Here is a 20,897-nt window from a genome sequence, read left to right as displayed (position 1 = left end):
GGGCATGGTGGTGCGTGCCAGTAGTCCCAGCTACTTGGGAGGCTGAGGCAGGAGAATCGCTTGAACCCCCGGTAGGCAGAGGTTGCAGTGAGCCGAGATCGCACCACTGCACTCCAGCCTGGTGAGACTCCATCTTAAAAAAAAAAAAGAAAAAAAAGAATATCTGCGCTGGATTAGGTGGCTCACACCTGTAATCCCAACATTTCTGGGGGCCAAGGCAGGAGGATTGTTTGAACCCAAGAGTTTGAGACCAGCCTGAGCAACATGGCGAAACCCCATCTCTACAAAAAGTACAAAACATTAGCCAGGCGTGGCGCCATGTCCCTATAGTCCCAGCTACTAGGGAGGCTGAGGTAGGAAGATTGCTTGAGCCTGGGAGGTGGGATTACTGTGAGCCAAAATCATGCCTCTGCACTCCAGCCTGGGGAACAAAATGAGACCCTGTCTCAAAAAAAAAAAAAAAAAGATATGAAATCGGCTGCAGGAAGATTGGAAAAAAAGAAACACTTATTGGGTGATGGAACCCATATGTGGATATTTTTTTTTCCTGCATGCTTGTGTTCCACAATCTAATACACTCACATCTTTTCATTTCATCGTATATTTATTAAAAACCTTACTCTGTGCTAGGCACAGTTCTAGAGACTAGGGATACAGTGGAGACAGAAGCCCTGCTATCGTGGAGCTTATGTTCTAGCAGGGGAAACAATGAACAATCAACATAGTAAATTATGTAGTATGTTTATAAGGTGAGAAGTGCTATAGAAAAAGTAGAACAGAGTAAGGAAGATAGGAAGTGGTATTGGGTGGCCTGGGGTGGTATTGGGGGCCCACGGTGTTGCGGTTGTATACAGAATATTTAGTATAGGCCTTATTGAGAAGTTCATATCTGAGTAAAAGCCTCAAAGTGCTTAAGGAGCTGGCCATGCAGAAATTTGGTAGAAGAGCATTTCAGGGAGAGCCAGCATGAAGGTCCTGAAGTAAGAGTATACCTGGTGTATTTGATAAACAGCAAGGAAGTCAAGGTGTTAAGGCAGAGTGGGGGATGGGGATAATAGTGGGAGATGAAGTCAGTGATGAGTGAAGCAAGGCGGGTGTGCAATCATGTAAGCTCTTACTGAGGAAATGGGGTGACATTAGAGGATTTCAAGCAGAGGAATGGTATGATCTGACTTGTTTTAAAAGGATCACTCTGGCTGCTGAGTTGAGGATAGATGGTAGGAATGGGGCTGCCAAGAATAGAAATGAGAACTAGTAGGGGTCTCATTTGATACAGGTGAATGGTGATGATGGCTTGAACCAGGGTAATAGAGGTTGGATTCTAGATATATTTTGAAGGTAAAACCATCAGGATTTTCTCAAAGATCAGGGAAGAGGGTAGTGCAGGTAGTTCAAGATGTTTCTTAAACATCCAGGTAGAAATGTTGAATGGTTTGAAGGTCTAGAGTTCAAGAGAAAGGTCTGGACTAGAAATAACAGTTTTAAGTTTGGATAGCATGTAGATAGTATAAAGCCATAAGACTGGGTGAGCTTACCAAATAAGTGTGTATAGTTAGTCAGGATTGAGCCCTTAAGATATTCCAATCTTTAGAAGTCAAGGGGAGGAAGCTGGGTATGGTGGCATGCACCTGTAGTCCAGCTACTTGAGAGACTGAGGTGGGAGGATCACTTGAACCTATTAGTTCAGGGCTGTAATGTGCTGTGATTCCAACTGTGAATAGCCACTGCACTCTAGCCTGGGCAGCATAGCAAGAAAACAAAAAGGAATCAAGGAGAGTATCCAAAAAGGAGATCAAGAAGGAGTGACCAATTGAGGTAGAAGGAAAACCAAGAGAGGGTGATCCTAGGAAATCAAGTGAAGAAGCAACTAACTATGTTGAATGTTGCTGATAAATCAAATAAGAAGAGTTCAGATGAAGACTGAATTAACCATTGGATTTTTTGGTGAATAGCATATGCTGTCATATACTAAATTTTCCCAAGTCCAAATCATTCATATTGCTCAGGGAAGGACTAGGTAATCAACAGAGATTTGATGTCCATTTTATCATTTGAATAACTACTGTTACCTGGTTTTCAACTTCTCCCCTACAAAGTACTACTACCCTTTTAGGTATCTGTTCACAGTCTTGCCTTATCAGTATGTTGTTCAGGATGGTTTGATAACCCCAGCCTAGAGCTGCCAGATAAGGTTCTTCATGAAGTACTGAAAGCATTTCCTATACCATAATCTGTCTTTTTAGCCTGATGATAGAGTTGTTGTTTGTTTGTTTGTTTGTTTTTTGAGACGGAGTCTCCCTCTGTTGCCAGGCTGGAGTGCAATGGCACAATGTCGGCTCATTGCAACCTCTGCCTCCCGGGTTCAAGTGATTCTCCTGCCTCAGCCTCCCACATAGCTGGAACTACAGGCATGCGCCACCACGCCCCACTAATTTTTGTATTGTTATTAACGTAGAGATGGGGTTTCACCATATTGGCCAGGATGGTCTTGATCTCTTGACCTCATGATCCGCCTGCCGTGGCCTCCCAAAGTATTGGGATTAGAGGCATGAGCCACTGGATGATAGAGTTTTTTAAATAGCACTCTTAACAGTGTTCTTTACTAATTTCCATTTAGCAATCATTTATCATGTTTCCTTCTTACATACCTTGCTCTATTCTTACTATCTTGTATATATCAACATCTAAATCTCAGAAGACCAAGGTTCTTTACTTCTTCATGAAGGTCATTGCTCTATTGTTTACAAATGCAAGCTTTATCTCCTGCTGTCATAAGTTTTTGTTTCCTGTCAGCCCCTTCCAGTCTTTTGGCCCCTGTTCTAAGTTCCTCACTATTGCCTGCACACTTAATTTCTTCCCACTCTTACAAAGGTATTTGTTCCACCTATTATAGTCATTAGGCACTTAACAATGAGGATGCATTCTGAGAAATGTGTCATTAGGTGATTTGTTGTGCAAAATTCATAGGGTGTATTTACACAAATCTAGATGGTAAAGCATATACACACCTAGGCTGTGTGGTATAGCCTATTGCTTCTAGGCTACAAACCTGTATAGCATGTGACTATACTGAATACTGTAGGCAATTGGACACAATGGTGTTTGTGTATCTAAACATAACTAAACATAGAAAAGATACAGTGAAGATACAGGGTTGTTTTTTGGATTTTTGTTGTTGTTTCTGTGGTCTTTGTGTGTGTGTGTGTGTGTTTGAGACAGTCTTGCTCTGTCACCTAGGCTGGAGTACAGTGGTGTGATCTAAGCTCACTGCAACCTCCAACTTCCGGATTCAAACGATTCTCATGCTTCAGCCTCCCAAGTAGCTGGGATTACAGACGTGCACCACCACACCTGGCTAATTTTTGTATGTTTAGTAAAGACAGGGTTTTGCCATGTTGACCAGGCTGGTCTCAACCTCCTGGCCTCTGAAGTGATATGCCCACTTTGGCCTCCGAAAGTGCTGGGATTACAGGCGTGAGCCACTGCTTCTGGCCAGTATATAGTATTATAATCTTATGGGACCACTGTCATTGACTGAAACATCATTATGCAGTACATGACCATAATGGGGTTGCAAGGAAAGGGCAAAAAGTCCAAGGACTCTGGCAAGAAAATTAATCCTGGTGTTTTGTCCAGGTTGCATTTGGGATTGATTTCAGTACAGAGTACTTAAGTGGTCTCTTTTATAGCCCAAAGTGCCATGATTGATAAGTTGCTATTAGACCAAGACATCAAGAAATCTTGACCACATTGCTTTCAGCGTTTGAGTCAAAAACATACTCATTCTTGGAGGACTTCATGAAGCAAATGAACTTGACACTAAACAAAAGCAACTGAAATTGGCTAGAAATGGGAATAGTATTCTGACTCTTCAAAGGCCTGAGGCAGTAAACCCCTGGCTGAATGTGATGAAAGTGGGCCATAAGTAGAGAAGGGAGGGAAATTAGGACATACACATTTCCCTTGGTCTTCTCTAAGGAGACATTTGGCCTTGGCATTTAGAAAGATCTTTATCTGAATTTTGAGCAAGTTGTTTTCCCCTGGGATCCTGGGGTCTCCTAAGGTAGTAAGTGGATCACTGATACTGAAATTCTGTGAGATACCTTGTTCTAATTTTCTTTTCTGACATCTTGCAATAGATATGCTTATAGTCTTCCCCACCCCCCTACCACCTCTTCTAAATCAAAGAAAGATTAATATATGGGGACTTTGACCTCAGCTTAGGAACTAAACTTAAAAAGGGGTGTCAGCTGGTTGAGCGCAGTGGCTCATGCCTGTAATCCCAGCACTTTGGGAGGCCAAGGTGGACAGATTATGAGGTCAGGAGTTGGAGACCAGCCTGACCAACATGGTGAAACCGCACCTCTACCAAAAATACAAAAAAATTAGCTGAGCATGGTGGCATGCGCCTGTAATCCTAGCTATTCAGGAGGCTGAGGCAGGAGAATTGCTTGAACCCAGAAGGTGGAGGTTGCAGAGAACCAAGATTGTGCCACTGCACTCCAGCCTGGGCAACAGAGCAAGAGTCCATCTCAAAAAAAAAAAAAAAAAAAAAAAAAGTGTCAGCACATTTGGCTAAGCCTACCAAAGCAGATGGCCCAGAGAAATGACTATTGGTTTATACAGAATTTTATAAACAAATGGAAGCTCAGGAATGAGTCAGATCCTTTTTCCTGGGTATGTGGTATTTTATTTATTGGTACCCATTATTAGCGATTCGGTCAGGACAGTTCAACAACCAAGGGGGTGAGGTTGATCCTTACCTGGGCCCTTACCCACAGTCTTAAGAGATGACCCTGAAGGGAGATTATGTGGGTTATATAGTTCTTGGATAAAAATATGCCCTTCCTAACTCCTTCCAATTTGATCCTACTATCGACCAGCACAGTCTGGTTAGATGACAGAGGAAAGGAGACCCTAGACTCTTTCTGATATTGGCATTTTGACTTTAGCTATTTCAGATTAAAGGAGAAGCTATCTGGCTTATACAGATTTCTAGGATGAATCTCAAAAAATTATTGTATGTCAACTGTTCAGTAGCAGTTGTATTCAATCATCTCAAACCTGGGAACCAGGAAAGAAACTATGAAAAACCTCTCTGAAGCCATTTATTGCTATGATTGTACACAGTCTTGGTTACCTTAAACAAATGGCCACTATAATTCTGCCTGTACCTGTTTTCACCATCAGTCTCTGGGTTTATTGATTTCCTCTTCTTTTTCAGATTTCCTAGGTACCAGCGTGGGTGGAAAGAAGGGAAAAAAAGACCTTGTGTTAAAATTGCTACCAAGAAGAGAAATCAGGGCTGGGCGTGGTGGCTCACACCTGTAATCCCAGCACTTTGGGAGGCCGAGGCGGGTAGATCACGAGGTCAGGAGTTCAAGGCCAGCCTGGCCAAGATGGTGAAACCCCGTCTCTACTGAAAATACAAAAATTAGCCAGGCATGGTGGTGGGCGCCTGTAATCCCCGCTACTCAGGAGGCTGAGGCAGAGAATTGCTTGAACCTGGGAGGTGGAGGTTGCAGTGAGCCCTGATTGAGCCACTGCACTCCAGCCTGGGCAACAGAGCGAGACTCCATCAAAAAAAAAAAAAAAAAAAAAAGAGGTCATATTGCCTGAAAGTGCAATAGAACCAGTTTTTCCATGGTCTGAATTTTCAGACATTGATACCCTTCAACTATTCTTTAGATCTGAAAGTTACTTTAATTGTGTTCCAAGTCAGAAAGATTGTTTTGGTTGATGCACTTTAGTTCTATGATAGCTAATTCTTTATGAGACCTTCCATCTGTCCTCTTTTGACATACTTACTCTAAAATTGCTCTCTTTTCAAACACTATTCATTCAGCAAGTATTTATGCACCTGGTGGACTTTGGACATTGCACAGGTTCTAGGTACACAAGAGTAAGTAAGACAGATCCAGTTCTACTCTCATCGTGTACTCAGTGTCAGTGACGTGATGAAATGGCTTATGGTAATGCTATAGAGCTTGTGCTTGGGATACCATTGAATACAGTGCCCCTTCTTTTAATTTAGGACTTCAGAAGAAAACCACCTATCTAATAACTGCCAGAAAGATTTAGTAATCTAAATCTTCTGAATGTAAACTTCTGACTCCATTCCTGTTCAAACTTTAACATCTTCCAAAGGCAGCTGATATGGTGGAAAGCATATAAGGCACTGTAGCCAGACTTTGGTTGAAATCTCGGCTCTGCCATTTTCTAGCTTTGTGACTTGGGATAAGTCACTTAAATCCCCCTACATCCCCCCCCCCTTTTTTTTTTTTTGAGATAGAGTCTTGCTCTGTCGCCTGGGCTGGAGTGCAGTGGCTGGATCTCAGCTCACTGCAAGCTCTGCCTCCCGGGTTTACGCCATTCTCTTGCCTCAGCCTCCCGAGTAGCTGGGACTACAGGCACCCGCCACCTCGCCCGGCTAGTTTTTTTGTATTTTTCAGTAGAGACAGGGTTTCACCGTGTTAGCCAGGATGGTCTCGATCTCCTGACCTCGTGATCCGCCCGTCTCGGCCTCCCAAAGTGCTGGGATTACAGGCTTGAGCCACCGTCCCCGGCCCATCCCCCCTTTTTATGAGGCAGTAGGATTAAACAAGAGACTGTTGCTAGATTTAAATCAAAGTTTCTTTGCTAACCACCCTAGTGGGAGTAGAGGTAGAAGTAGGATGTTAAAAAAGTAAAATTCAGAGGAGACCCATGAGCAGAAACGCTACTTGTCATAATTAACCTTATCTAGAAATAGACCCAAAGGAACTTTTGGGGGATGGTAGGATCTCTGTCAAGACAACTATTTTGGGGTTCTTTAGATTCCTGTTTATCCCTCTTCCCTAATTCTCTCTAGTTTGTTTTCATTTTGACTAGGCCCAGCTTCCCTTTCATCCCACCTTAGGAACCCAGTGCACTCAGACTGCCTAGAGGTTCCCACAATGGCAGTGTACGTCAGTGCCTAACTTTTCCTCATCCTCTTTCTCCATGAAAAATACGCTAATCCTGTGTCCTAGTCCCTTTCTTTTTTTATGGTTTATTAGCAAACTTGATGTTGGGCTGAGATATGAATATGATAAATATATTTTCCATTCTGGACAACTCAAATATTATTAATGTCAAATATGGAGAAAAGTTTTGTCACCCACCAAATAGATTGAGCACCTAAAGCTGGCTGAGTGAGCAGATGGGTGCAGTCTGGAACCTTTTGCTGTCATAAAAAAGATACGTACATGGCAGTAAGGAGGTATCTCTTCCATGAGAAAAAGGAGAGTTGTGTTAGGGGACCAAAAGCAGAAAGTACCCCTAGAGTCATATTATTTTTGGGGAAGGGATATTGTTGTAGTCTTTTTCCCTCTAAACACAGACATTGAGAAATATTTGGAATGAGTATTTGTATAAGGTGGAGTTGGGAGTGGAGGGAGGCAGTTGGAGCACAGACTGTCTAATGATACTTTGTGGCCTAGTGGAGCCATGCTCCTGGTAGGGACTAAGAGGTGATTTCTTGAGTAGATAAATGAACACTCATTTGTTTGTGTCTGGATGCATCACATTTTGCCAGTTAGCCAAGGGCACGTGTTTTTCTGTGTGTACTGAGTTGTCTCATTGCTCAGAAGGAACTTGATCAGAATGTATGTGCATGTGTTCTGGATGGGTATGATATCATTATCAGTGCAGTGGAACCTTTGAATTTATCCCAAGTTCATAAATGATAACATGTTTATCTGTTATAAGTTCCAGGCCTCTGGCACTTTTCTCATTCACTGAAGAAGGAAGCCTACGGGATGGTCCTTAAAATGCAGCTTCTATCGATGTCCTCTTGACTTTAATCTATACATGGTATCTTTAAGGTCCACTCTCTAATTCTAATTTTCAGTACTTGGACCCTGCTTATTATGAAAGTGATCCAAATCTTCTTTCTTTCTGTATCCTTAGTTCTCCCTGCTATTGGCGGGGTAGGGGGGAAGTATTCTCTCTATTATTTCCCCCAGTGGTTTTGGTTTTTTGTTTTGTTTTGTTTGCTGTCTTCATCATAGAAACTGAGGGCAAATGGATTAGCGATGTTTTTTGTACGTTTAAGTCATTATATGCTTCTGGTTCTGCATGTCCCTGGTTCAGCTGCCTACCTATTCCCAAGCAGTTCAGTCTCGTTTTGCTCGTGATTGGCCTTTTCTAAGGCAGCACTTGGATTCTATCTTGGGGATCAAAAATTTGAGAAATGTTTTAAGTGGCTTTGCTTTCATTGACAATGGAATTGTGGTGGGTGGGTGTGGGCAATGCTTAAAGGCTAAATAAAGGCTCTTCATAAGAGCACATATGCTGAGAGGTGTTTCATCTTCTCTCTTTCCATAGCAACTTATCTGTAAGATTAAGCATTCTGCTGGTGGTATAATAAAAAAATCTTAGCTCCCATTCAGAGCTGTTTATCTGCCGTTACTGGAACCTATTTACTTTCATTCATTTCATCATCTGATTTTTGTTTCCTTCTGTTTTCCCAGGTGGCATTGGTAGGGTGGTCAACGGAGCCTTCATGGTGCTGAAAGGGCATCGATCTATTGTTAACCAAGTCCGATTTAATCCCCACACCTACATGATCTGTTCTTCTGGTGTAGAAAAGATTATCAAGGTGAGGCACCTTCCCCTTCTGTCCTTTTAGAGAAATTCTCGCAATTTATAATTAGAAGAAACTAGAACAATATATGTAGGACCTCATATCTAAACATATTAAAGGTCTATCAGAATTATCAGATTTTGACATATTACAAAATATTAGAAAGTTGATATTAAAAAAGTGATGCCAGGCATACTGACAGTACCTGTAGTCCCAGCTACTTGGGAGGCTGAGGCAGGAGGATCACTTCGACCTAAGAGTTTGAGGCCAGCCTGGGAAGCATAGCAAGACACCATCTTAAAAAATAAAAAATAAAATAAAAAATAAAAAAAGAAGAAGAAAGAAAGGTGATTTAAAGTGCTCTTTTCAGAACCATTTAGTTTTTCATTTTAAAAAGTTTTTTTAGAGACAGGGTGTTGCTATGTTGCCCAGGCTGGACTTAAACTTCTGGGCTCAACCAGTCCTTCTGCCTGAGCCCCCCAAAGTAGCTGGAACTACAGGCATACACCACTGTACCTGGCTTGGAACCATTTTTTTTTTTAAACTAATCACTAGGCTTTGAAACAGACATTGTCTTCTAGACACTACCTTGTATGCTGCAACATTTTTAAAGGCGTTTGGCCTTGAGTATAATGAATTCTGTTTTCCAGACCTCATCTGGAGGTTAGGAGAGCCACTCTCCCCTCAGTTACTTTGTATGTACTTTGCATTAATTGCTGTCCTAATATGGCATGGATAAAACTAATGATTGCCAGAATCATAATTAAATTGTCTCAGAAGATATCAAAAAAAGTACTGCATGTGGTTGTAATTGAGGTTACTTGGGTCTGAATACTGAATACTTGCATCATTTGCACATTGGCTGAATGAACTCACCTCTGCTAAGAAATGTTTTTATAGCTGCAAAAGTGGGTCCTAGCCTGGCCTGTGTCCACAGAAGGATGACCCACTGCCCATCACTTGTGTTCAAGTTGCTAGTACCATTTTTTCCACATCTGAGAAAATGAGAATTCAGGGTAAATGATTAATTCTGGAGGTCCCTGAGATAATGACTTTTAAGTAAGGATAGGTGATGTTTCTGCCAAAAGCTAAAACACTTCGATTTTGGCTGGGTGTAGTGCATCACACCTGTAATCCCAGTACTTTGGGAGGCTGAGGCAGGAGGATCACTTGAGCCCAGGAGTTTGAGACCAGCCTGGGCAATATAGTGGGACCCAGTCTCTACAAAAAATTTAAAAATTAGTGTATACCTGTAGTCTTAGCTACTCGGGAGGCTGAGGCTAAGGGATTGCTTGAACCTAGGAGGTCGTGCTATAGTGAACCATATTCCCACCACTGCACTCCAGCCTAGGCAACAGAGTGAGACCCTATTTCAAAAAAAAAAAAAAAAAAATTCCTCAATTTTTTTATTAAAATGACTTTGAAAACCTGAGAGTTTTCAGAGAAAAACATAAAAATTGACTTGTGATTATTTTATTTCATAATTTTCATTTTCTTTTGTTCTTAAAAAATAATAACTATCCAGAGCTAAATCAAGTTGTACTTGATGGCAGGGGGCAGCTGTCAGAAATAAAATATTGAGGCCAGGTGTGGTGGCTCATGCCTGTAATCCCAACACTTTGGGAGGCCGAGGCAAGTGGATCACCTGAGGCCAGGAGTTCGAGACCAGCCTGGCCCAAACAGTGAACCTCTGTCTCTACTAAAAGTACAAAAATTAGTCAGGTATAGTGGTGTGTGCCTGTAGTCTCAGGTACTCAGGAGGATGAGGCAGGAGGATTGCTTGAACCCAGGAGGCGGAGGTTGTAGTGAGCCAAGATTGTGCCACTGCACTCCAGCCTGAGTGACAAAGCGAGACTCTGTCTCCAAAAAAATATATATATACACACACATACACACACACACACACACACACACACACACACATATATATATAAAATATTGGCATGTAGGTCAGTATTTTTATTTGCCCTTAGTCCAACTTCTTCGATTTAGGCTTTGCTGGTCCTGTGGATCAGAGCTGACTTTCATGGCAGCACACATTTCCCTGTGGGGCTAGAATGAGGAAATCATTTTTACTGACTTTTTCTTTTTACAGATGATGAGATTTAAATTATAAATTAACTGTCCAAGATCACACAGCTAATTGGTGGCAAAGCTAGGATAGAGCCCCCTGCCCTTTGTTCTTCCCAGTATACCACCACATTTGCCATGCTGGTGGGAAGGCAGCAAGCAGCCCAATTCCCCTGCTGGATTCGATCTTTTCAACAGGGCAGTCATTGAAATGGCCCAGTTCCTTGCATTGCTTTCCCCTTTCCTTTGGCTGATGACTGATAGGTTGTAATGTGTCCTCTCCGGGCCTGTTGATGTCATTCTCTTTCTCAGAGAGCTTTCTGCTTGGCCATCTCCTTTACAAGAGGAATTCCTGTTTGAATGTGCACTCTGGGATGCTTCTATGATAAGTCTCCCTATTTATTGTTTAGTCAACTGAAGTCCTTACCCTAAATGTCGTATGTCGCAAACTAGCCAGGTTCTCAGAGGAAAAAGAAAAAAGTGTTTTCTCTGTGAGGTTATCCAGACTGAACTATGGAGCTCACCGCTCCCTGGTTTGCATGGGATCTGAACCCTGTACCACCAGGAGGCACATTTAGCCCTTTGAAACGTTAAGTATGTACAGATGATCATAGTGAGAAGGAAAGCAGAAAGCTCTGGAGTCCTCAGCTTTGCTGTCTCATAGGTGTCATCCCCATTCACAGTCTGGCTGGGAATGACATAGCACTAAGCACTGCAGGAAGGGAGGTGGTAAGGAGAAGGATGAGACCAACAGCCATGCCGGCCTCATCTCAGTTGGAATTACTGCCTCACCCTGCACTTACATTATCCTGAAAGGCCACTGAGTCTCAACCCTTGGTTCTGTCTCCCATCTGGAAAATGAGGGTGCTGACAGTGACTTGCCACCCAGGAATGCCTTGTGAATTACCTGTGCCTAACTCCTATTTTAATAAATGTCACTTTCCTGCCTGCTGTTTCTGAGAGGATCAGTGGCTCACAGAGCATTAGCCAACACGTTCTGGTCCAGCCTGAGACCTGCTTTTCTCTCTCTACTCACCCTTCTGTCTGTCCTTGTCCTTTACTGCCACCTTCCTGGCTAGGAGAAGAGTCCCATTGTCAGGAACGACACAGGGAAACCCCATCTCTACGAAAAATTTAAAACTTAGCCAGGTGTGGTGGTGCCTGCTATGGTCCCAGTTACTCGGGAGGCTGAGGTGGGAGGATCACTTGGGCCCAGGATTGAAGCTGCAGTGAGCCATGTTCATGCAGTGCACTCCAGTGTGGGTGACAGAACGAGACCCTTTCCCAAAAATAAAAGTGTGTCATGATCACTTGTGTAACTCAAACATTTGTCACTTAATTGTTTTCCATGTTTATGATGTTTGAATAAGAATTGAACTGCATCCTTTTTCTCAGCAGCCCCTTAAGCTAAACTTCACTGTGCATGGAGAGGAAAATATTTGCCTCATCTCTCCTCTTGCCTCTTCACTTCTTTCTTTCTTTTCCTTCTTTTCTTTTCTTTTCCTTTCTTTTCTTTTCGTTTCTTTTCTTTCTTTCTTTTTTTTATTGAGACAGGATCTTACTGTGTTGCCCAGCAGGCTGGAGTACAGTGGCACGGTCATGGGTCACTGCAGCCTCAACCTCCCCAGGCTTAGGTGATCCTCCCACCTCAGGCTCCTGAGTAGCTGGGACTTCAGGTGCACACCACCACTCCTGGCTAATTTTTGTATTCTTGTGTAGAGACGGGGTTTTGCTATGTTGCGCAGGTTGGTCTCAAATTCCTGGGCTCAAGCGATCCTCCTGCCTTGGCTTCCCAAAGTGCTGGGATTACAGGTGTGAGCCACCACGCCTGGCTCTTTTTTTTTTTTTTTTTTTTTTTTTTGCGACGGAGTCTCTCTCTGTCGCCCAGGCTGAAGTGCAGTGGCGCGATCTCGGCTCACTGCAAGCTCCGCCGGGTTCACGTCATTCTCCTGCCTCAGCCTCCAGAGTAGCTGGGACTACAGGTGCCCACCACCATGCCCGGCTAATTTTTTGTATTTTTAGTAGAGACGGGGTTTCACTGAGTTAGCCAGGATGGTCTCGATCTCCTGACCTTGTGATCTGCGTGCCTCGGCCTCCCAAAGTTCTGGGATTACAGGTGTGAGCCACTGCGCCTGGCCAACGCCTGGCTCTTTCTCATGAACTTTGCCCCATGATGAGACATGTCTAGCCATATATATATATATATATATTTTTTTTTTTTTTTTTTTTTTTTTTAAGACAGGGTTTTGCTCTTGTCGCCCAGGCTGGAGTACAGTGGCGCGATCTTGGCTCACTGCAACCTCCTCCTCCCGGGTTCAAGCAATTCTCCTGCCTCAGCCTCCCGAGGAGCTGGAACTACAGGGACCTGTCATCACACCCAGCTAATTTTTGTGTTTTTGGTAGAGACAGGGTTTTACCATGTTGGCCAGGCTGATCTTGAACTCCTGACCTCAAGTGATCCACCCACCTCAGCCTCCCAAAGTGCTGGGATTATAAGTTTGAGCCACCGCGCCTGACTGCCACATTTAACATGTAACGGGAAGTTGATTTTTTCATTGATTCCCTTCTGAGTTGTTAACTTTCCAGTGTAAAGAAATTACCAATTTCACAAATGGTTGGAATTGATATATTAATATTAAGCATTAGAGCCAAGATAATAGGGACGGTCAGTACTTATAATGTTCAGAAGCCTCCCTGAGGGTGGATTTTAACATTCTGGTTGAGGCGTTCAATTGCCAAATGAAAGAGAAGACATCACATTTATTGGTGTTGGGTATAGGCTTTGGTATCATTCTCATTTACACATATGAGAAACAGGCTTTCAAGTGTGAGGTCATTTGCTCAGAGCCACAGGAAATGACAGGGCTGGGGTTCCTACCTGCTCCCCTTACTCCTGAAGCGCTGTGAGTCCCTTGAGGATTGAAGACTGGCAGTCTGGAGTGAAGGTTTTGTTTTGCTCTGAATCTTAGGATTGCATGAGACCCATCTAATCTACTGTTTAGAGGGAGGAGCTGAGCATCACCCACTAACTAGGAGTGAGTGGGAATCCACACTCAAGACTCCTGCCTCTTAATCCTGCGTTTCACTCCATTACTCCAGGCTTCAGGAATGAACAGTCTACCTCAGCTTAACACATTCCAGAGCCCAAACACAAACTAACTTTCAGTGTTAAGACTTCCATTCCTGAAGGGAAAAATGTGGAGCTGGGGTAATAATACATTGGAACTTAAAAATGGGCTTGGTGAGGAGTTAAGCCAGCATCTCACTGTTGTTATTTTGTACTTTTGTTAACAAATTCTGAGTTTCTGTGAGGTACAAATAGATTTATCTTTATATTAGAGAACATGGTTAATGACATTTTACCACTTTTAAACTGGAGAGGTGAGAGATTTGGCTCAGAATTACGAATAAGATGCAAAAAAAAAAAAAAAAAAAAAAAATCCTAAGAGCTTTCCCTTTTGGACCCCTCAGCTTCCTTTCTAAGCCACCAATCTCTTTTATTCCCTTAGACATCTGTTTGCAGAGATAGTAATAATAGCTTAAGCCACATGCTGGAGGCCGTGTATAAACCTTCAGATAAACCCTTTATTTTATTCTACTTGTTTTATGGTAACTGTAGTCTAGTGTTTCTCAAAAGTTGGTCTTCCTACTTATTCATCTCTTGAGTGGTTAAAAATGCATGGTCCTGATACCTGTTCATGACTTACTGAATCAGAACTTCTAAGAGTAGGACTCAGGAATCAACATTATAATTGCTCTTCTGGTGATTCTTGTGTACTCCAAAGTGAAAACCAATCCCTTAAAATTCTCTAGGGTGAGATTATGAAGCTGGAGAGGAGAGAACATCTGAGCAACATCTAGAGTTATGGGTAGGGAAAAAAGTTGAAGGAGGAATGAATCTGAGTTGGGAACTGGTGGAGAGATGCTAATCTAGAAGGTTTCTTCGGCCTCTTTGGAACTGGGGGGTCCTCTGCAGAGACACTGCCTCTCAAGAATTGCCAAGTAAAGCATGGCAGGAATGGGACTCAGGAGAATTCCCACAGGGAGGTGCATTTGTCCTTAGATAGCATTTGGGGAAACGAAGTCTTGGTCTAGATGAAGGATGGGGAATGAGGGGCCACTGTTTTCTGGGTTGGATGCCATCTAAAGATAGACACCAGCCTGTCAGGCAAGAAGATTGCCTGGGATTTCATCTGAGTTGCCATGACTACAGGCTGATGTAACTGGGCTGCTTTGTGCTGCTGTGAACCAGTCTGGCAGTCAGGTGGAGCTAATCGTTCTCATTTGCAGTGACAGCTTAATTACCTTGCACTTGAATTTTGCATAACAGTAAAGTTGAGCCTTTAAGTCAGGCAGACCTGAGTTTGAGTCCTAGCTCTGCTGCCTTTTATCGATGAGTCCATGTCCCTGGAGTAGAGGGGTATTATGAGTGGGGCTGCAGTTACCTGTCCTTGGGGCATGTGTCCTACCTACTCCTATAGCTAACAGACTTGTTGGGGAGCAAGCCAGCAGCTCCCTGGTTAAGAGAACCCAGTTTCCTGGGTAACTGGTGCCTGTATATCCAAGAGGGAACTGCAGTGTAGGCAGTTGGCTATTCTTATCAAGCTCCAGTGAGCAATTCCCATCAGTTAAAAATAGGAATGTTGCAGTTGGGCAGAAGTGGAGCCATAGGCTCAGATATTAACTACCATAGAGGGCTGAGTGCTGGGTCTGTTTACATTTCGGAAAAGTGGTACCTCTCTGTGCACAGCTTCGGTCTTCTGAAAGTCTTTAACACCTTGGCCAGTCTTCAAGTCATCCTCTATCCTCCAGGATTGTTATTATAATGTCCAACTACTAATAGATGAAACTAAAAGGGAGGAAGATTCTGGTGGAGAAAGTATGTGATTACCCTGGGCCTAGAGACAGGTTTAGGTAGGTCTCTTGACACTGGACTAATACTGTGTTCTAGACCATGCTTTTCCCCACATCTGATTCTAAAAGCCTCAGTTTTCATACACAGCCCACATGATCCAGTCTAGTAAAGAACGTATTTTTAAGTTGGTTAGCAAGTCCTAGCTAAATTACAGGGAGGGTCTGGGGAAGTTCTGCCTTGGTGTTCTTTATTACCACCAGTGAAAGAATACTTTCCAGTTACTCCTTGTTGCTTTTGGTTTTCATTTTCTGTACAGATCTGGAGCCCATACAAGCAGCCAGGATGTACTGGAGACCTCGATGGTCGGATTGAGGACGATTCCCGCTGCCTCTATACCCATGAAGAGTACATCAGCCTTGTTCTGAACAGTGGGAGTGGCCTGTCACATGACTACGCCAACCAGTCGGTCCAGGAAGACCCGCGGATGATGGCCTTCTTTGACTCTCTGGTACGCCGAGAGATTGAGGGCTGGAGCTCTGACTCAGACAGTGACCTCAGTGAGAGTACTATCCTGCAACTGCACGCAGGGGTCAGCGAGCGCTCAGGCTACACTGACTCAGAGTCTTCAGCCTCACTGCCTCGCTCCCCGCCTCCCACAGTAGATGAGTCTGCTGACAACGCCTTCCACCTGGGGCCCCTGCGGGTCACCACCACAAACGCAGTAGCCTCAACTCCACCAACACCCACGTGTGAGGACGCAGCCTCTCGCCAGCAGCGTCTGTCTGCTCTGCGGCGCTACCAAGACAAACGCCTCCTGGCCCTTTCCAATGAGTCCGATTCTGAGGAGAATGTCTGTGAGGTGGAACTAGACACAGATCTCTTTCCCCGGCCACGGTCACCCAGCCCCGAAGATGAATCCAGCAGTTCCAGCAGCTCTAGCAGCTCCGAGGATGAGGAGGAGCTGAATGAACGCCGAGCCTCTACCTGGCAGCGGAATGCCATGCGGCGTCGACAGAAGACAACCCGAGAAGACAGGCCCAGTGCCCCAGTCAAGCCCACCAACACTTACATTGGAGAAGACAACTATGATTACCCCCAGATCAAAGTGGATGACCTCTCCTCCTCCCCCACCTCATCTCCTGAGCGGAGCACTTCCACACTAGAGATTCAGCCAAGCCGGGCCTCACCGACTTCTGACATAGAATCAGTTGAGCGAAAAATTTATAAAGCTTACAAGTGGCTCCGCTACTCTTATATCTCCTACTCCAATAACAAAGATGGAGAGACCTCCTTGGTGACCGGGGAGGCAGATGAAGGGAGAGCAGGAACCAGCCACAAAGACAACCCAGCCCCTTCTTCCAGTAAGGAAGCCTGTCTAAACTTAGCAATGGCCCAGAGGAAACAGGACCTGCCCCCTGAAGGCTGCAGCAAGGACGCTTTTAAAGAAGAGACTCCTAGAAATCCCAGCAATGGCCCAGGCCATGAGCACAGCAGCCATGCTTGGGCAGAGGTGCCAGAAGGTACCTCTCAGGACACTGGCAATAGCGGCTCTGTAGAGCACCCTTTTGAAACCAAGAAGCTCAATGGAAAGGCCCTAAGTAGTCGGGCTGAGGAGCCGCCTTCTCCTTCTGTCCCCAAGGCATCTGGCTCCACTCTCATCAGCGGGTCTGGCAACTGTCCCAGGACCCAGTCTGATGACAGTGAGGAGAGGAGCCTCGAAACCATCTGTGCCAACCACAACAATGGACGCTTACACCCTCGTCCCATTCACCCTCACAATAACGGGCAGAACTTGGGGGAGCTGGAGGCGGTGGCCTACTCTTCCCCAGGACACTCAGACACTGACCGTGATAACTTGTCCCTGACAGGGACACTCCTACACAAAGATTGTTGCGGGTCTGAAATGGCCTGTGAGACCCCCAATGCTGGAACAAGAGAGGACCCCACTGACACCCCAGCCATAGATAGCAGCAGGGCTGTTCATGGCCACAGTGGCCTCAAAAGGCACCGAATTGAATTGGAAGATACAGATTCAGAGAATTCCTCCTCAGAGAAGAAATTAAAAACATGATAAATACAAAGGGAAAACAAAAAGCTACAAAAGTAGCCTTACCAAAAAAAAAAAAAAAAAAAAAAAAAAAAAAAAAATCTGTTTAGTGAATACAGAGGAAAGGAAACAAAGTATTAAAGGCACATGAAACCAGGGCCTGAAATTTTGTGTCTGATGCTGCTCCCTTCTATCCAACATTCAACAATGGGTCTGAATGTCTAGCTGGCCGTTGGCTTGTGCTGTGTTAAGAAAGGGAAAAAAAAAACACCCCAAGTGATTCCTTTCTAGTGAGGCGTGAGCATAGTGTGCCGCGCAAGGCTCTGTGGAAGTAATTCTTTGTTGAGACGTTCGACTTGTTCTTGTGTACGCACACTGGCATGTGTGCGCTCATTGTCTCATAAGACCTTTCTTTCAGTTCTCCATCAGAAAGGACTTTGTGAATTTGTACTTTTTGCCATCTCACCCTGTTTACATGCCATAGGTGTTCTGTTCTGGATGATGGGTGCCTGTTAAATCAGGTTGTGCTGCCAGTGAGTTGTAGATTTATGCTGGAAGAATGGAGAATGGAAACAGGCCTTCAGCCCATTGGCTGCACTGGAGAGGAAAGCATGGTTCCTTTCTTAAAGAAATCTTCCATGTTTTCTCTAAGTAACACTTCTTTATTGAGCATTTAATGTGGACATACTATAAAAAAGGAGAAATTTTAATGCTAATGAGAGGTTTAGCACTTCAGATTCAAGAGAATATAGATTCCTGATAAATTTCACTGTTTGCAAATTTTGAGCAGTGCTGCAACATGTACTGTATGAAGGCCATAAAATAGAGCTAGTCATGGATAACAGACTTTAACCAGTTAGGTGCTAGATCCTAAGAGGCACTCACAAGGCCAGCAGGTGCTTCCTTGGCTCCCGTGATGGATCGAGGCATAGTGAAAGAAGGGCAAAGACAGCTTTCCAGAGCTTTGTGCTCAGACTACTAAAGTAGTTGTTATAGGTGTGTTAATGAAGAAGCTTAGTGAGGAGCAGAATGTGGTACTATATTCATTTAACTCAACCCAGAACTATTGGTCAGAAGTGATGGGACTGGCATCTTCCCTCAGACTTGCAGTTGATAGAGGCTGTGGTGTTCTCACTAGACTTTGCAGAGCAGTAGGTGTCTCAAGGTAACAGATTCTTATTGAGTAGGTCTATTAAGAGTCAGAGGGTAAGGGAGAGGAGTCTCCGGCTTATGACTGCTGGTTCCCATGAGTCTTAAGTCTTCTGGTTCCCATAAAAGACTCCGTTTTATTGAGGTAGATACAGGTTTAGAAGAGAAAAGAGCAACAGATTTTCAGCGTTGCAGTCACTCGGTTATCTGTGAAGGGTTGTGCAAAACAGGAAGGTCTAGGAATGACTAGATATCTTGTTGGCATAAATGTTATGAAAAGGCAGAATACTGGCAAGAAATGAGGAAGAGAGAGAAAAACAATATAACTTTCTTGAGTGCAAAGGTGCTAGACAATTAGGAGCCCAGCTGGGACTGGTGCAGGGAGGGCCGAACGCTGACTAGTGTGGCCTCACTGCCCCAGCCTTCCTTTTAGAGGAAGGCCTGTCCTGCTGGAACTGGGGCCAAGGGGAGGCTGCCTATGAAGGCAGAAGACGTGGATGAATTCAGGCACTGGGGGTGGGGGGGTTATTTATAAACACAAGGTGGTTGATTTAAGCCAAAAGGAAATACCATCCTGATAAGCTCTGTGAAAGAGAAGATGTGCCTGGTGTGTGTGATGCGGCTGGGGTATGAAAACACTGAGAAGGAGATGAAGGAGTGTGCGTAGCATGGGGGTGTGTACAACTTAACACCTGGACTTTTACTGGGGGAGTGGGAAAGTGATTCTGTAACCAACATTAGAATTGCTTTGGATTTGTAATCAAATTGGTTCTATGATTTGTCTTTGACTATTCACAGATAATTGTAAATGCTGGTTTTATAAGCCCAAGTCATTTTACATTTGCTTTTCCAAAATGTATTAAATTTGAATTTTTTAATCCTTTATATACAAAAAAAATATGTATGATCACTCAGTGTGTGTTTCTCTTCCCCTTCTTAGTCAGCACACCCAGTCCTTCATTTTATTCTATTCTATTTTATTTTCATCAGCACATAGCCTCTTCTGACTTCTCAAAGGACAATCCACAAATCTTCCTGAAGAGAAGTAGTTAAAGTTCCCTTAGGAACTAGCTGCTTGGTAGTTACAATTCCCAAATGCAGAATTTGGTCTTTTCATGTTAAAAGCCTTAATCTCATTTGGGTACTCAAAAGAGAAGTCAGAGTTTATTCTGGTTAACTTGAGAAGCCAAGAAAGATCATTTTTAGTAAGTATGCCTTCCATCCTTGGCAAAGGCTTCCCAGCATCCTAGGCTCAGCTCACCAGGTGATAGGCCCCATAAAACACATACATGAGCAGGGTGAGAAATGCTTGCTTTATAGCTGCTACACCCTCATCTCCAGAGATTTTTTTGTCTGTGGTTGTGGGTCTGGATACCTGGCAGGAACCACTTTTAGAGTACCTTTGCCTAAACTCTTTTAGAATTGAGGCCCCAACTTTGACAGCGCATTTAATACTTAATTTCTTCCATAATATTTTTAATAGCAGAATAGATGGCACTGATTAGATCAAGAACTATTTGGAAGTGCCTCTTAAGTTTTTTTCCTGCATCCTGTACATAAAGTTTTAAGTGGCAGGTCCAGATATGTAAAATCATTTCTCTCTATTTTCCAGCTGGTTGTGTTAGTGATTCTCTAGGACAGCAGGTAAATGAGGTAAATAAGTTGTTGGCTTGGGGCAAGTGAAGTTTGTGACTATGCTTGATTTAATAAGCTGAGAGTCTCTTGTTTGTCTGTCAAGGTGCCTTCCTCTGCTGAAGCCTTACCTCCTTCTCACCCAGCAACAGTTAACTCTTCTCTTGTGTATATGCAAATAAACCTATTATTCACTTCTCACGTCTTCCTCTTCTCTTCCAGGGAAGACTTGGTTGCTTAGACACCTCTCCTTTATTTCTTTTCTGTTTTAATTCTTACCTAGTTGGAAACTTGATTGAAAGCTATGCTGAAAACTAGAAGGAAAACTGCAGTGTTCCACATCCATGACAATGGTCATTGTCACTTTTAGGTATTGGGACAAAGGTCACATCTGGACAACAAAATGCAGGGTAGGAGGAGGTATTTATTTGGTCTCCTTTACCGTGTTTAAAGGGACGTAAGATAGCGAGACCCTGGAATTGATAATTTTATTAGTTGGAACAGAGGGAACAATGCAGTGAAGTGACATTACAAACGGC

General features: G+C 43.7%; 1 protein-coding gene across 4 annotated transcripts in view; it reads left to right on the top strand.

The window, feature by feature from the left end:
- DCAF5 (DDB1 and CUL4 associated factor 5) overlaps window positions 1-20,559 on the top strand; it is a 108,902-nt gene extending 88,343 nt beyond the window's left edge. For 3 of the 4 annotated variants that reach the window (XM_007987100.3, XM_007987098.3, XM_007987102.3), the window contains exons 8-9: window positions 8,493-8,620; window positions 15,847-20,559. In XM_007987100.3, coding sequence (XP_007985291.2) covers window positions 8,493-8,620; window positions 15,847-17,601 — 1,883 coding nt within the window. In that variant the 3' untranslated portion in view covers window positions 17,602-20,559. The remainder of the gene's footprint in view (window positions 1-8,492; window positions 8,621-15,846) is intronic. The other variant, XM_007987101.3, reaches the window with a different exon arrangement.
- The last annotated feature ends 338 nt before the right edge of the window (window positions 20,560-20,897 follow it).

Source organism: Chlorocebus sabaeus, chromosome 24 (assembly GCF_047675955.1).
Source record: "Chlorocebus sabaeus isolate Y175 chromosome 24, mChlSab1.0.hap1, whole genome shotgun sequence".
NCBI classification, from domain to species: domain Eukaryota; kingdom Metazoa; phylum Chordata; class Mammalia; order Primates; family Cercopithecidae; genus Chlorocebus; species Chlorocebus sabaeus.
Note: the sequence above shows the minus strand (reverse complement) of the source record. Positions and strands in the feature narration are given on the sequence as shown.